Below are 13,933 nucleotides of genomic sequence, written 5' to 3'. Positions count from 1 at the left end.
CGGGCGGGGCGGGGCCGAGCCGAGCCCGAGCCGAGCCGAGCCGAGCGCGGCCGAGCCCGAGCCGAGCCCTGCGGCGGCGGCGGGGGTAGGGGCGGGAGCTTCGCGCCGGCCCCGCCCTCGCCGGGGCGCGGGTCTCGCGCCGGCTCCGCGCGGCCGGTCCCGACGCCGCGCGCCCTCGAGGGCCGCGCGCCCGGCCGGGGAGGGGGTGGGAGGGGGGGGGCAGGAGCGCGCGGCGCCCACTCGCGGGCGGGGCTCGGCGGGGCGGTCCCAGCGCGGCCCGGGCGGCACCGGGACCCCGGGCCCAAAATCCGCCCCAGGGACCCGCCCTGAGCCCGAGGGGACGGCGTGAGGCTGCGCGGGGGGCCCGGGCTGGGCGCCAGGGAGCGGGGCTGTAGCGAGAGGGGCCGGGCGCTGGCACAGGCGGCCCAGGGCAGGGTCCCGACCCCGAGCTGCGCTGAGGGCAGGGAGCGCCCGGCCCAGGCGCTCGGGGCCCCGCTGGGCCCGGGCTGGGCTGTGCGGAGCCAGGAGCGGGACGCGATGGGCCTTACAGGTCCCTGCCAGCTCAGGAGGTCGTGACTGGGGGGGGGCGGGCGTCCTCCTGCGGCCGTCCGGCCTCAACAGGCTTTTGCTTCTGCCTTGTCCGGGGGGCTACAGCCCTGCCCAGCAACCACAGACCCGCTGGCACCAGCTCTCCCCTCTCCCTGTGATGAGGACAGAGGTGCCCAGCTTCCTTCCTTTTCCCTTAGCTCAGAACCAAAAGCTGGAGGTAGTTACCTACCTTGGACAGCCTTTTAGCTCTCCAGGAGGGATGAGCAGAGTCTTCATGAAGGTAACCCAGCAGCAGGGCCCTCCCTCCCTCCCTGTAAGCCAAACATTCAGCTCACCACCCTCCAGTGTTATGGCAAAATGCAAAAGCTCTTTATTCAAAATACAGAGCAAAACCCACTATGAAAAATCAGACACACAAACCAACCCCCTCCCTGTGGTTTCTTTTTCCAGTTGCTTCTTAAAATAAGTCCCACAAGTTCATCTCTCCCAAGTTCATCTCTTCCCCCCCCCAGACACGCTGGAGAAGCAGGAGGCTCCCCCACTGCTGTCTGACAGAGGTCTCTGCTTCCTCCAGTTCAGACCCTTACATCCCTTTCCTTTCTCCACACCACATGAGGACTTGTGTTACCAGAAGAAGGGAGCACCTTCTCCCCTCTGTGCTCAGAGAAGCAACTCCTCAGCAGCAAGGTTGGTCCTCTCCAGGGGAAGGACCAGAAAACAGTTCCCAGCTCCACAATCCTGAGAAGCCAGCAGGACAGTTCTGCCACTTGTCCCAGCGGACTGAAAGCCCGTTGGACTTTGGGGACACAAGAACTCCAGCCAAGGGCTGCAGTTCACAAGTGAGGAAGCACCCACACTAACCCCCCAGCACCCCACCCTCTGCAATACCAGTCAGTGGTGTAGAGGACTTAATGGCCAGTGCCCAGCCACCCTGCAAGCAGCTGGACAGCAGCTGCACAGCAGCCCCCTCAGCATTCCTGCTTCTGTAGACAGGGAATGCAAATCTACTGCCCATCACTAGAGCCAGAGCCATGGTGGGGTGGGCAGGGGACAGTGTAGAATGGCCAAAGCAAGCCCTGTGTCAGCCACTGCTTCCATCTGCAAGCACTGGGTGTAACAGCACACACGGGTGTTTCCAGCAGCTTCAGGACCTGAGGAACAAAGTGGATGGCTCCCACCTATAGGAAACTGTGAAATCATTTATTGGGTTTCACTGCAAACAGCCCTGGCATCCAAACAGATGCCTGGGGAGGACTGCTGCCCAGGGAACAGCCAACCCCCTGGTAACAATAGGGTGAGCCAACAGACCGGTCCCATACACTTCAAACGCTGTAGCAGTGCAGGGAAAGGCTCCACATCATGAACTGAGACCCACGAGCCTCCATCCCAGCCCTGGATGGTGGTTTCCTCCTCTCCTTTATGCAGTCAGGAGCAAGATTTCTGAAGAGCAAGAGCAATTTCCTGTGGCTCCAAGCCTTCACGTCACCCCACTCTGACAAAACTGTCCCAGGTAGAAAGGAGGAGCTGTACCTGAGATCTCCACTCTCTTCCTGACAGCAGGTATCTGGATCCTTTAAGCCATGCTCTCATTTCCTAGAGCTGTGGGTTCCCAAGGGAGAGCCCTGCACATAGGCCATGATGGCATTCTGCAAGCAGCTTGCTCGCTGGGCCTCCTCCTCCCTCATCCTGGCAATCTCAGCCTCCTTCATTCTCAGTTTCTCCAGCAGCACAGAGATTTCACTTTCTTTGTCCAGCAGCGCCTCACGGTGACTACTTGACATGGCTGTGGAAGAACAGCAGCATTAGTGAAGACAGGTAAGGTGTGTCTAGAACAAACAGGAGCACCACGCTACAGATGTGGCCAAAGGCTATGGGAAGCAGGATGATCAACAGGCACACAGGTGAAGCTGCATGAGAATGTGACAGGTTTGACAGAGACAAGATGTTACACTCCACTGTGCAGGAAATGCAAAGGTTTTGCTTGCTGCACAGCACTGGGTAGCACTGGGTAGCTCAGTCATCTGAGTCTTGGTCTCTCCCAAATGAGAACAAGAATCCCTGCAGACAGACCAGGATGGAGAGAATGATCCACAGCTGCACACACAGGCAGGAAGCAGCACTATCCCTACCTGTAAGCGCAGCTCAGTTCCAGGCCTGCTGTAGGACAACCTAGCATCACCATTTGAGAAGCATGAAAGGATCCATCACCTTTCACCTGTCTCTCCAGGGCTGCAATCTTCTCCCTCAGCCCCTCCTGTGCTGTGCGTTCAACCTGCAGGTGTCCAATCTGCTCCTGTAGTTCCACTTTCACTCTGTTCACCTCCACCACTTTCTCCTCCTCTTTACTGTTCAGGTCCTGACACACAAAGACAGATCCACGAATAACAACCCCCCCTTCAGCAAGTTATTCTGCCTCTGTGGTGACATCCTCTCTGCCCCAGTCCAGATCACCTGCTGAAGCTCCTCTAGCCGCCTCCTGAGCCCATCAGCATGCAGGCTCAGCTGGCTGGCTTTGGCTTGGGCCTCAGCAACCATTTGTTTCTGCTTCAGGCAGCAGCTCTGAGCTTCATCGCGGGACTCGGCCATCAGCCGCAGCTTCTCCTCCAGGTGCTCCAGTCGCTGCTGCTGCAAGACAGGAAGGGAAACAGAAATACCTCACTGCCTTCATGCAAAGGGATTCTCCCCTTTTTTTTGCCAAGTGCCACTGAAGGCTTAGCCACAACAGACACAGCACTGCTCCCTTGCAGTCAGGAGAGAATCCACTGAGCTGTTTGCTGCTGCCAGGGAAAACACGATGATGGGAGACACTGCACAGCCCAGCTCGCTGGAAGGAGGTTGTGGTGAGCTGGGCTCAGCCTCTTCTCACAGATAACTAGTGATAGGACAGGAGGGAATGGCTGCAATCTGCACCAGGGGAGGTTTGGGTTAGAAATTAGGAGACATTGCTTCTCAGCAAGAGTGGTTCCCCATTAGAACGGGCTGCCCAGGGCGGTGGTGGAGTCAGCGTCCCTCGAGGTGTTTAAGGAAAGGTTGGATGAGGCACTTAGGGACATGGCTCAGTAAGTAATATGGGTGGTAGGAGGATGGTTGGACTAGATGATCCTGGAGGTCTTTTCCAACCTTAATGGTTCAGTGATTCTGTGTCCTTGGTAGAAGCACCAAGGCTACTGCCAGTGTTTGTAACTAATGCTCTGTCTTCCTCCATACCCCAAACGCCTCTGAGACAGCACTGTGCACTGCCAAGCAGCTGCCATGCCCCACCACAGACACACATGGCAGCTTGGAACTCCATAAAGCATTTTCCTTTGTGAAACATTCTAATAGTTTGGGTGTATTTTCCTCAGCCTTTGTTCTTTTTCACAGTGCTGACTTCACTGCTGTTTTCACAAAGTTCAGTCCTACAGCAGTAACCACCTGCAAAGATTCCTCATGAGTCCAGAGCCACTGAAGCAGCCCATGAAAGCTGCTACTGGACAGAAAAATCAACACCTAGCTGTTAGCTTTGCAAACTGGCAATATCCACATCAATTCTGTCAGCACTGAAAAGCACAGAGCAGGTGGGGACTGTGGTTGCATTCTGGAGACAATCCAAAGCAGACTTCTTAGGACTCCTTTTAGGGAAGTGATTGTGCCCCTGTACTGGGCATTGGTGAGGCTGCACCTCGAGTGCTGGGTCCAGTTCTGGGCTCCTCACCATCAGAAGGACACTGAGGTCCTGGAGTGAGTCCAGAGAAGGGCAACCAGGCTGGGGAAGGGGCTGGAGGGCAAATCCTCTGAGGAGCAACTGAGGGAGCTGGGGGTGTTCAGCCTGGAGAAGAGGAGGCTGAGGGGAGACCTTCTCACCACCTACAACTACCTGAAGGGAGGGTGCAGAGAGGTGGGTGATGGTCTCTCCAGCCAGGGGACAGGAGATGGGACAAGGGGCAATGGGCTCAAGCTGCACCAGGGCAGGGTCAGAGCAGATGTTAGGAAAAGATTCTTTACTGAAAGAGTTGTCAGGGCTGGAACAGGCTGCCCAGGGAGGGGCTGAGTCATGTTCCCTGGGTGTGTTTAAAAAAGGGTAGATGAGGTACTCAGGTATATGGTTTAGCTTAGGATGGGAATGGTTGGACTTGATGATCTTAAAGGTCTTTTCCAGCCTTGTGATTCTGCGATTCCTCACAGATCCCACTATCTGCAGGCCAGTGAAACCAAGAGCAGGGAGTTACTCAGCAGTTCCCCAAGACAAAAACACAGGTTAGGCAGCCAAACCCTCTCCTTCCCACAGACAGGTCCTGTCCTTACCTCCTCCAGCCGCGCCTGACTCCGGGCTTTTCTCATCTCCTCCTCTGCCCGGCCCCGCTCGGCCAGTGCAGCGGCTTTGGCTTGGCTGAGCTCCTGCCACAGAAACAAGACAGACACTCCTGATAAGAGAAGCTGCAACACTGACCAGGAGACATGAGCAGGTTCCAGTCACAGGCTACATGACACAGCTTACTCACTGTGTCTCACTCAGGGGCAGAGGAAACAAACCCAGGGGAATCTGGCAGGGGGCACAGGTAGGGGAGATGTGCTATGCTACCTGGGACCACATGGGAGACCCCTGAAGTGAAATCCAGGTAAGAATCTAACCATGATCAACAGAAACTTTAATTTTGTTTGAACAGAATCTACAAGTTTTCCCTTGGAACCTTTTCCTTCCTTAGTCCAAAGCAGTAAAACCCATTTCAGCAGGTGAACCATTGTTTTCTGTTCTTCCCCAGAGCACATGACAATCTTTAATAAGGCCAGCCATGAAGGACTCCCTGGCAGCCTTCTCCTGCCACCACTACCCAAGCATTCCAGCAGACCTGGAGCCATGCATTCTCACCTCCTCCAGAGCTATCCTGATAGCCTCCAGCCTCTGGATCCTCTCCTGCATAGAACGCTCGCTGGCCTCAAGCTGCTGTGTCACACGATCCACCTGCAGAGGAGCAGAAACCACTTAAGCTGGAAAACCACTGCTACATCCAGGCACAGCAGCGCTGCCTTCTGGCATGAGAAAGAGCATCTTTCATTGGCCCACCTACCACCACAGAACTCCTCTTACCACCTCAGTGCTCCACTAGGAAACTGCAATGCAGACAGAATCTGCCCTCTAGAAACTGGGAACTTTAGACAGAGATCCCTTCCAGGCCAAGATGAAACAGAAGAGAGTCCAAGCTCTCATCTTCAAGTGGTACAAATCACCAGAGATTCATTTTATGGCTGCAACATGGCAAAAAGTCTGCCTGGCCTATGTCTTTTCTTACAAGACTTCAAAATCTTCAGAGAAACCTATTAGTATCATTTTGAGAGATCTCACCCCTCAATAAACACTCCAAAGAGAGTTGCCCATAGCCTCTTGTCATGTCCACACTCCAGACAGAACCTCCCTGAAACACAGCAGAGAAGCACTAGCAAACTGAGCCCCAGGTTGAAGCACTGGCTGTATACAGCACAAATTCAATTTCCATTAACACCTCTTTATCTCAGCCAGCATGACCAGACTGCTTACTGCTAATTACCTCTGCACACAGCAAGTCTGACACAAGGGCCCACCCTCCAAGCCTCTTCTGCAGCATCATGTAGCTCTCTGCCCCTTACTCTTACAAGCTACGAGGTCTTACTAGCCAGCAGAGTGTTCTGTGATCTCTTCAGCTGGGCTTTGCTTGTAGAAACAGCCTGTGAGCCCCACAGTAAGGCCAAGTCCACTGACTTTTAAACTTGTTTAAGAGCAGCTGGCAGTGAACAATGACCTCCAGTGGCACCTGTATGTCAGGAGCAGTGAGGAGGCTGCAGGAACCCCACTCTTACCTCCTTTAACCGAAGGGCTTCCACGTCTGCAAGGCTTTGTTTATGTCTTCTCTTCTCCATTTCCAGGCGTTCTGAGGGTTGAAAGCAGGCATGTCACAGTGTGGCAGCACAGGCTGTATTTCTACTCGATCACAGACTCTCCCACCCTTTCTCTTTGGCTGCCTTGCACCACCAACTCACAGCCAGTCCCAACCCCCAGGTGTCCACGAGCTGCTTCTGCTCCTCCACTCACCCTCAGCCTGCATGGCCCGCACCTTCAGTTCTGCTGTTGTGTTGGTCAAGTCTTGTTTTACCTGGAATAGCTGGTCCTGCTGGACTTTGCACTTCTTCTCCAGCTCCTCCACCTACAAGGAAACCATCACCACAAAGCATCACCACAGATCACCACAGAGCATTCTTCTTTCCTATTAGCAGAGCTGTACAGAACGATCAGCAAAGACACAAACAAGGATCAAAGCAGAAGACACACATACAGAGCAGAAGTGAACAGTGTTTCAGGTCCTGCTTCTCCAGCTGTCCTACCTGGTTTCTCAGAATCAGGTGTTTGTCACTGGCAGCAGACAAGTCCCGCAACAGTTTGCCTTCCCGGTTACCAGCTTCCTGCCAACAGCACCAAAACCACCTCAGTTCTTGGCACCACCTACCTACTCCAACCACCAGCACATCCAACTGAATCCACCCTACCCCAGGAACACTATTGCTCCTCTCCATAGAAGCACTCAAATAATTTACACAAGGGTTTTTGTGATGGCAGCTGTGGTTAGTGCACCAGTGGTGAAACTCACCCCACCCAGCACCCTCCAAACCTTCACACACCAGGTATGGCCTGCAACCCTGCTCTCCAACCTCACCAGGACTCATCCAGCTCACCTGCTTCTGCTGCTGAAGCTCCTCAGAGTGGTGCTCAGCCATGCTGGTTTGCTCCTGCTTCGCAGCAGTCAGCAGCTCTCCCAAGTCGTGCACCTTCTGCTCAGACAGCGCCAGGGCAGCTTCAGTCATCTGCAGCCTACACAGAGAAACACCTTCCAGGGTCCTTTCTGAGGGAAATGCCTTCAGTGGGCTCTCTGCACCACGTGGTACAAGACCCTAACACAGAGGATTAAATCAGACCAGCTGAAGGAGGCACTTGTTGCCCAGGGAAAGGGCCACCACTTATCTCTGCACCCAGCAGCCTCTGCAGGTGGAGACCTGGGGCTTCCCAGAGCTGGATGCTCTGGTGCCCCAGTGTACTTTCCTGTGTTATCTTCCACAAGCTGTTTTCCACACCCAGACCCCCCCAGGATTTGCCCACCCCCACAGAAGAACAAAGCTGCACCACTGAGAGGCTGTTTAACAGCAGGGCCTGAATGCTGCACACAGGCAGCAGGAATGATTTGCTTGCTCTGGTCCTGAGGGATATCCCCACACAGCATCCCTGAAGGAGCCAGGCTCCCTGGTGTCTGCAGTCTAACTGCTGTCACATGTGTACAGCCCTACACAATCTAACTCAGCTCATGGGCAGCTCCACCTCATCATTCCTTAGCAAACAGCCTTGCTGGTCAGGCTCCTCCATATCCACAGCAGCTCCCAGAGGATACTGCCAACTGCCAGAGCAAGCAGGTACAGGCTCTTGCCAGGCTGTGGATTGCACAAGGAACATGCCCCATCCCAGAAATCCCTTTTTTTTCCCTTTTCACCCTCTGTAATTCCCTTGCTAGGTGTCTAGTAACAAACCCAAGGCCCCAATCTGACCATAACTTCTGGATATTCCTGCAGAACTGAGTCAAACAGCAAGCCTGCCCCTCTGCAAGATTATCCCTCTTCCTAACAGCTCTGCTCTGCCTATGCAGAACAGAACAGCAAGATGCCTTCAGGATTTCCTCCTCCATACTTGGCTTTCAGTGAATTCATGATGGAGCGCTGCTCATCCAAGGCTTCCTGCAGCTGGCTGACTCGTGCTGCAGACACCCTGCATTTGGCAGGGAGGGAGGAGGAAGAAGAGAGGGAATTAAAAAAAAAGGGTGAGTAATTTTTGCCAGGAAATGGAGAGGACCCGACTCTGCTGTCAAGAAACAGAAAGCACTCAGCAATTCAACTCACCTGCCACTCTTGGTTATTTCTTCTCTCTGTTTGTCTATTGTGTCCATCAAATCCAAGAGCTGTGAACAGGGCAAGAATCAGTGAGGAAAGGAACTACATCAGCTTGAATAATTTCCCTTTCTCCTCTATCTCTTCCCTAGTGACAGCTGAAGGCAGGTCAAGCTACTGAAAGCAAGTGTACTGGAGGTTTGACAGGTTCACTGGCACATCTGACTGAGGTCATCAACCACAGGGACTGCACCATGAGGTGTCAGAAGGAAGAGAGACTCCTATTTCTAGGTTTTCACCACTTGGGACAATATCAAACCAGTTGTAAAACACAAGCTGGAATCATGAATAGGGGTGAAAAAAAGAATTAACAAATAGAAGTCACCAAAACTCCTCCAGAACCCAGAGTGGGGTCAGCAGGACACATGTGGTCATCAATTTGGTTCCTGGGACACCTAACTCAGAGGAAGGACTGAGCCATGCCCTGTGCCCACCCACACAGGTGCACAGGCAACTTCAGGTACATCATAATCCCACCACCGAGCGTTTCACCGGGACACTGAGGGGAAGCTCAGGGTTCCTGGCACCCCACTTGCCACACCAACATGCAGGATTGCTGACCTGCTTGTTCTTCTCATCCTTCAGGCTCCAGACCTCCCTGCTGAGTGTGCACAGCCGGCTCTGTGCCTCACCCAGGATACTCTGACGGTCTCGGTTGTGGCCCGTGGCTTGTTCTGGTGCAGAGAGAGCAGGGAACGTGTTTCTAAAGCAGAGTCACAAACTATAGGGCTTGGAAGGGACCCCCAGAGCCCATGGGGTCCAACCCCCTGCCAAAGCAGCTCCCTAGGACAGGTCACACAGGTCGGCGTCCAGACGGGGCTGGAATCTCTCCAGAGATGGAGACTCCACACCCCCTGGGCAGCCTGTCCCAGGGCTCCCTCACCCTCACTGGGGAAAAGTTCTTCCCCAGATTGGTGTGAGAACTCCCTGTGCTCCAACTTGAGGCCATTGCCCCTTGTCCTGTCCCCACAGACACTGAGCAGAGGCTGCCCATGTCCCCCTGGGTCCCACCCTTCAGCTATTGAGAACCATTGATCAGATCCCCTCTCAGGCTTCTTTTCTCCAGGCTGAACAGCCTCAGCTCACTCAGCCTTTCCTCACAGGGGAGATGCTCCAGGCCCTTCATCATCCCTGTAGCCTCCTCTGGACTCTCTCCAGGAGATCCCTGTCTATTTTATCCCAGGGAGCCCAGAACGGGACACAACAGTCCAGGTGGGGCCTGACCAGGGCAGAGCAGAGGGGGAGGATCCCCTCCTGTGACCTGCTGCCCACACTCCTCCTGATGCAACCCAGGATCCCATTGTCTCTCTCAGCCCCCAGGGCACACTGCTGGCTCATGGCCACCCTGTCATCAACCAGGACCCCCAGGTCCTTCTCCACAGAGAGCAGCAAGCACAGCTGGACAAGACAAGTGTCACCCTGAGCAGACAGGAGCCCTTCTCAGTCTGGCCCACATAGAGAGACCACTCTCACCTCACAGACACAAGATGGGGCAGAACCTAAGAGAGCAGCACATACACGGTAAGCAACACCCCAGTCATTCCACTCCACTGCAGGTAGGGCCATGACAAAGGATGTGCTGCATCAGCTACATCCAAACTGGGTTACCCAGAGGCAAAGCAGATCCTAAATTCTTCCCAAGTGACACCTCCAACCTGATCAGCCCACGTTGAGAGGTGAAAGTGATACAGGGCACTGTGTCAACACTGCTGAGAGAGGGAGTGGAGGAGGAAGAGCTCTCTTCTGGCACAGCAAGCACCCTACACCCCTCAAGTGCTGCAAGGGGAGAGGAGTTACCGAGTTTTTCCCATGCAACAAGCAATACTCACCCACTGCTTTCAGGATGTCACTAGGAACGTTGTTCCCAGCCAGCTCCAGCCTCCTCAGGGTCTTGTTGCTGTGCAGAGAGTTCAGCAGAGCTCGACCACCCAGAAGCCCGATATTGTTCCAGCGCAGGTCTGCAGAGGAAGCAAGCTTTCAGCCTGGAGTCACCCCTGTGCTGAGAAACACAGAGCTCAAGAGAAAACAGGGTCCTCACACATCCACCAGCATGGCTAACTAGTCCCAGATGGCCTCAGCACAAACACAGGTGAGCACCAGCCCCCTTTTCAAGAAGAAGGGGTCAGAGGGACAATGACAAAGCAGGGAAGGCAAGGGTGAACCTTAAGCACAGCAAAGTGCAGGAAAGCATTATAGTTGGAGGGGTGTGCAAGTCTGCCCCTCCCTCTTGTGAGCCTTCCTTCCACAACCACCATCTGTGGATGGGAAAGAACTGGAATTACAGCCACATTTTCCTGAAGGAAATTCTGGAAAATTCCTTCCTAAGGACAGGTCTCAGAGTGTGTCATGACACGTGCCAACAGCACCCACGAATGGGAATGAGCCCACTCCCTCCTCCACTAGGAACTGTCCTGCTCCCAGCACACAGTCTCCATCTCCAGGTGTGGTTCCAGGAATTACAAGGAAGTTCCCACTCTCCAGAGGCCAAGGGGCTGTGGCCTCTACCCCTGCACAAAGCCTGCAGAGCACTCCAGACCGACAGGGATTGGGAATGACACTGATCAGTTGGCAGAGATCAGGGGAGGCTGCAACCACCTTGAAAATACATGAGTGTGTGTGTGTGTGTGTGTGTGTGTGTGTGTGTGTGCATACACAGGTGGGCTGAGAACCAGACACCCTTACCCAGCTCCTGGAGACTGGCATTTTGTTTCAGTGCCATGGCCAGTTCTCCAGCCCCTTGATGGTTGATCTGGTTATTGCGCAGATCCAGTCGCTGGAGAGACTTGTTTGTTCCCAGTCCTTGGCAGAAAAAGGAGAAGCCCTCTTCCCACACACCAAGGCTGTTCCACTCCAAGATTAGGCTAAGGAAAAACCAGACAGGATTTGAGTTCATGGGAAAAAACAGGCAGTTGCAAGAGCTTAACTGTGCTCTGGATCACAGTTCCCAACTGAACACTGAGCTTCCCTAACAGAGACTCACACAGCAGGATGCTGCTAGGGCCATGCATCTTCAGAAAGGGCACCTCCAGTTCCCACTCCTTCTCCTGTCCCATCCCTCAGGAGAAACTGCACCACTTGACATTTCTCCTACCCCAAGGAAAAACCACCCTCATCCCTCTTCTTATGTTGTGCTCCATCTGCCAGGAATAACAGAAAAAAGGGCAGATAATGGCAGGACAAGGGGGGTGGATTAAAGCTAAAGGAGGGAAGGGTTAGATTAGATTTTAGGGGGAAGTTCTTTACAGAGAGAGTGGTGAGGGGCTGGAACAGGCTGCCCAGAGAGGGGGTGGGTGCCCCATCCCTGGGGGTGTTCAAGGCCAGGCTGGATGGGGCCCTGGGCAACCGTGTGTAGCTCCAGGCCTGGAGGTTGGTGTCCCTGCCTGTGGCAGGGGGTTGGAGCTCTGTGATCCTTGGGGTCCCTTCCAACCCAGCCCAGTCTGGGATTCTATGATTCTAACAGAAAGAGAGGTAGACAGAATTTGTTTATTTTTACCTCCTGATGGATTTGTTCTGCCTAAGCAGCTTCCCCAGAGCCTCAGCTCCCTCCGTCCGCAGGTTATTTCCCTGAAACAACATTCCCAGGTGATCAGCAGGCCCTTCCCCATCCAGCTATCCCACCACACACCACCAGGCGCGCCCGAGCCCTAATGCAGAGTTCACTCTGCCAGAGATGGTCAGAGTAACGTTTGTTTCACAAATCTGTCAGCTTTCCAGCAAGTGAAGGAGCCCAGGAGGGACGGTGGATACACACACCCTCAGTCACACCATGACTGAGAGCTCAGGAGGATCACAGGACAGCACAGGATGAGCTGTCCATCCATGATGGGATGGGAAGTGATGGTTGTAGATAAGCAGAACCATTCCAACACGCTCTGTTAGCACCAGCACAGGCAGGAAAGAGACGTGTGACATGGTTTGGGATCACAGGTTCAGTGGAATAGCTCCAGGCCAGAGAAACACAGACAGAAAGTCACCCTGATGGCACAGCGATCGTCACATCTCAAAGTGGGTGCTTAGTTCCAGGCTTGCTTGAAAGGTGGATACACTCTATGGAAGCACAAGTCAAACAACTAGTAATGCACAAACCCAAAGGAAATCTTATGTGCATCTCATCTGCCCAGGCACCACCAGATTGACAGCTGCCTGTCAAAGCAGGGTAACTGAACAAAACCAGACAAACACGAGCTGAAAGGGAACTTGGAAAGTCGTGACATGGTGTTCGGGAGGCAAGAACTAAGTCCTCTGTGAACAAGAGCTTCACATAAGCACAGAGCTGCTAGAACAACTAACCAGGCTTGTGTTCCTATTTCCTTCCCATCTCTTTGTCTTAATGTTATTTGAACAGACTCACCTTCAAATCCAGAGATCTGACCGTGGTGTTGGAGCAAAGACCGTGCAAGAGAAGTTTTACACCTGAGGAGGAAAGAAAAACCCCACAGAGAGAGCTGTTCATCACCTGTGTGTCACCCTGTGCCTGAGCTGGAAGAGAAGGAGCATCCTCTCATACTGCCAGCTCAGACCATATGGCTACAGGAAACCCAGCCACTTACTGAAAGGCTGCTGCTGCTGCTGGAAAGCCTGAGCCTGAACTCCCAGCGCAGGAGAGTTATTGCTATGTTGATATATCTCTCCTCAGCACAAGAGGTGCCCGGGTAGGAACTGCACATCCCCCACACAAGCTCCCAGCGCGCTGTGACAACAGCCCGTATCCAGGAGGAGCCCGGCAGGGCAGCCGCTGGCCGGCTCAGCCCCGGCTCAGGCTGCGGGGATGGAGCAGCAGCTCCTTCCCCGTCCCGCAGCATCCCGCCCGGGGCTCGGCAAGGCCCAAGGCCCTGGCGGTGCGGCCTGGCAGATCCCTACCCACACCCCCCCGGCAGCGGCAGCTGCCACCGGCCCGGCAGCGCCTGGCAAGCCCGGGGCTCGCCAACAGCTTCACCCTGCGCTGTCGCCTCCCTGTCCGGCCCCGGCCCGGGCTCCCCCGCGGCCTGAGTCACCCCGGAGCCACCGCCACCCCCCTACCGCTGCCGGGCCGCTGCTCGCTCACAGGCCGAGCCCTCTCGGTCCCGCTGCCGCCGGCCACCGCAGCGGGAGCGCAGCCCCGGGCGGCACGTCCCGCCGTTCCACCCCTCCCCTCCCCTCCCCTCCCCGCCCGGGAAGCCGCCGCGGGAACCCCGCGCCCACCTTCCTCGCTCAGGCCGCAGTCACCGAGCGCCACCTCGGCGAAGGGCGCGGCGCCGGGCAGCAGCCGGCCCAGCGCTCCGCACGTCTCCAGCGACAGGCTCTGCGCCGCCAGGTCCAGGCGGCCGCGGCCCGGCGCCCCGCCGCGCTCCCGCAGCCGGCGCAGCACCGGCTCCTGCGGCGCCGCGCACAGCCGCGCGTAGGCCCGCCGGAACTCCTCCATGGCCGCGGCGCCCGGGCGCCCGGGCCCCGCCTCCGCCGGCGC

General features: G+C 55.4%; 1 protein-coding gene across 2 annotated transcripts; it reads right to left on the bottom strand.

The window, feature by feature from the left end:
- Positions 1–891: 891 nt before the first annotated feature.
- LRRC45 (leucine rich repeat containing 45) lies at positions 892–13,894 on the bottom strand. 2 transcript variants are annotated; one of them, XM_084273488.1, is made up of 17 exons: positions 13,672–13,894; positions 12,842–12,903; positions 11,984–12,054; positions 11,173–11,351; positions 10,320–10,448; positions 9,052–9,164; positions 8,443–8,501; positions 8,234–8,311; positions 7,234–7,369; positions 6,886–6,963; positions 6,596–6,707; positions 6,364–6,434; positions 5,399–5,491; positions 4,834–4,926; positions 3,001–3,174; positions 2,758–2,905; positions 892–2,332 (listed from the first exon to the last, which is right to left on the bottom strand). In XM_084273488.1, exons 1-17 carry the CDS (start codon positions 13,889–13,891, stop codon positions 2,136–2,138), a joined length of 2,013 nt encoding a protein of 670 aa, XP_084129614.1. In that variant the 5' UTR covers positions 13,892–13,894; the 3' UTR covers positions 892–2,135. The 2 variants fall into 2 exon arrangements, 1 of the variants encoding a protein (XP_084129614.1); XR_014617763.1 differs by lacking the exons at positions 12,842–12,903; positions 13,672–13,894 and having other exon boundaries at positions 892–1,989; positions 2,080–2,332; positions 11,984–12,115.
- Positions 13,895–13,933: the final 39 nt, after the last annotated feature.

Source organism: Gallinula chloropus, assembly GCF_964237585.1.
Source record: "Gallinula chloropus genome assembly, chromosome: 20".
NCBI lineage: Eukaryota > Metazoa > Chordata > Aves > Gruiformes > Rallidae > Gallinula > Gallinula chloropus.
The sequence above is the reverse complement of the archived record's forward strand: the minus strand, read 5'-3'. Positions and strand labels throughout refer to the sequence as shown.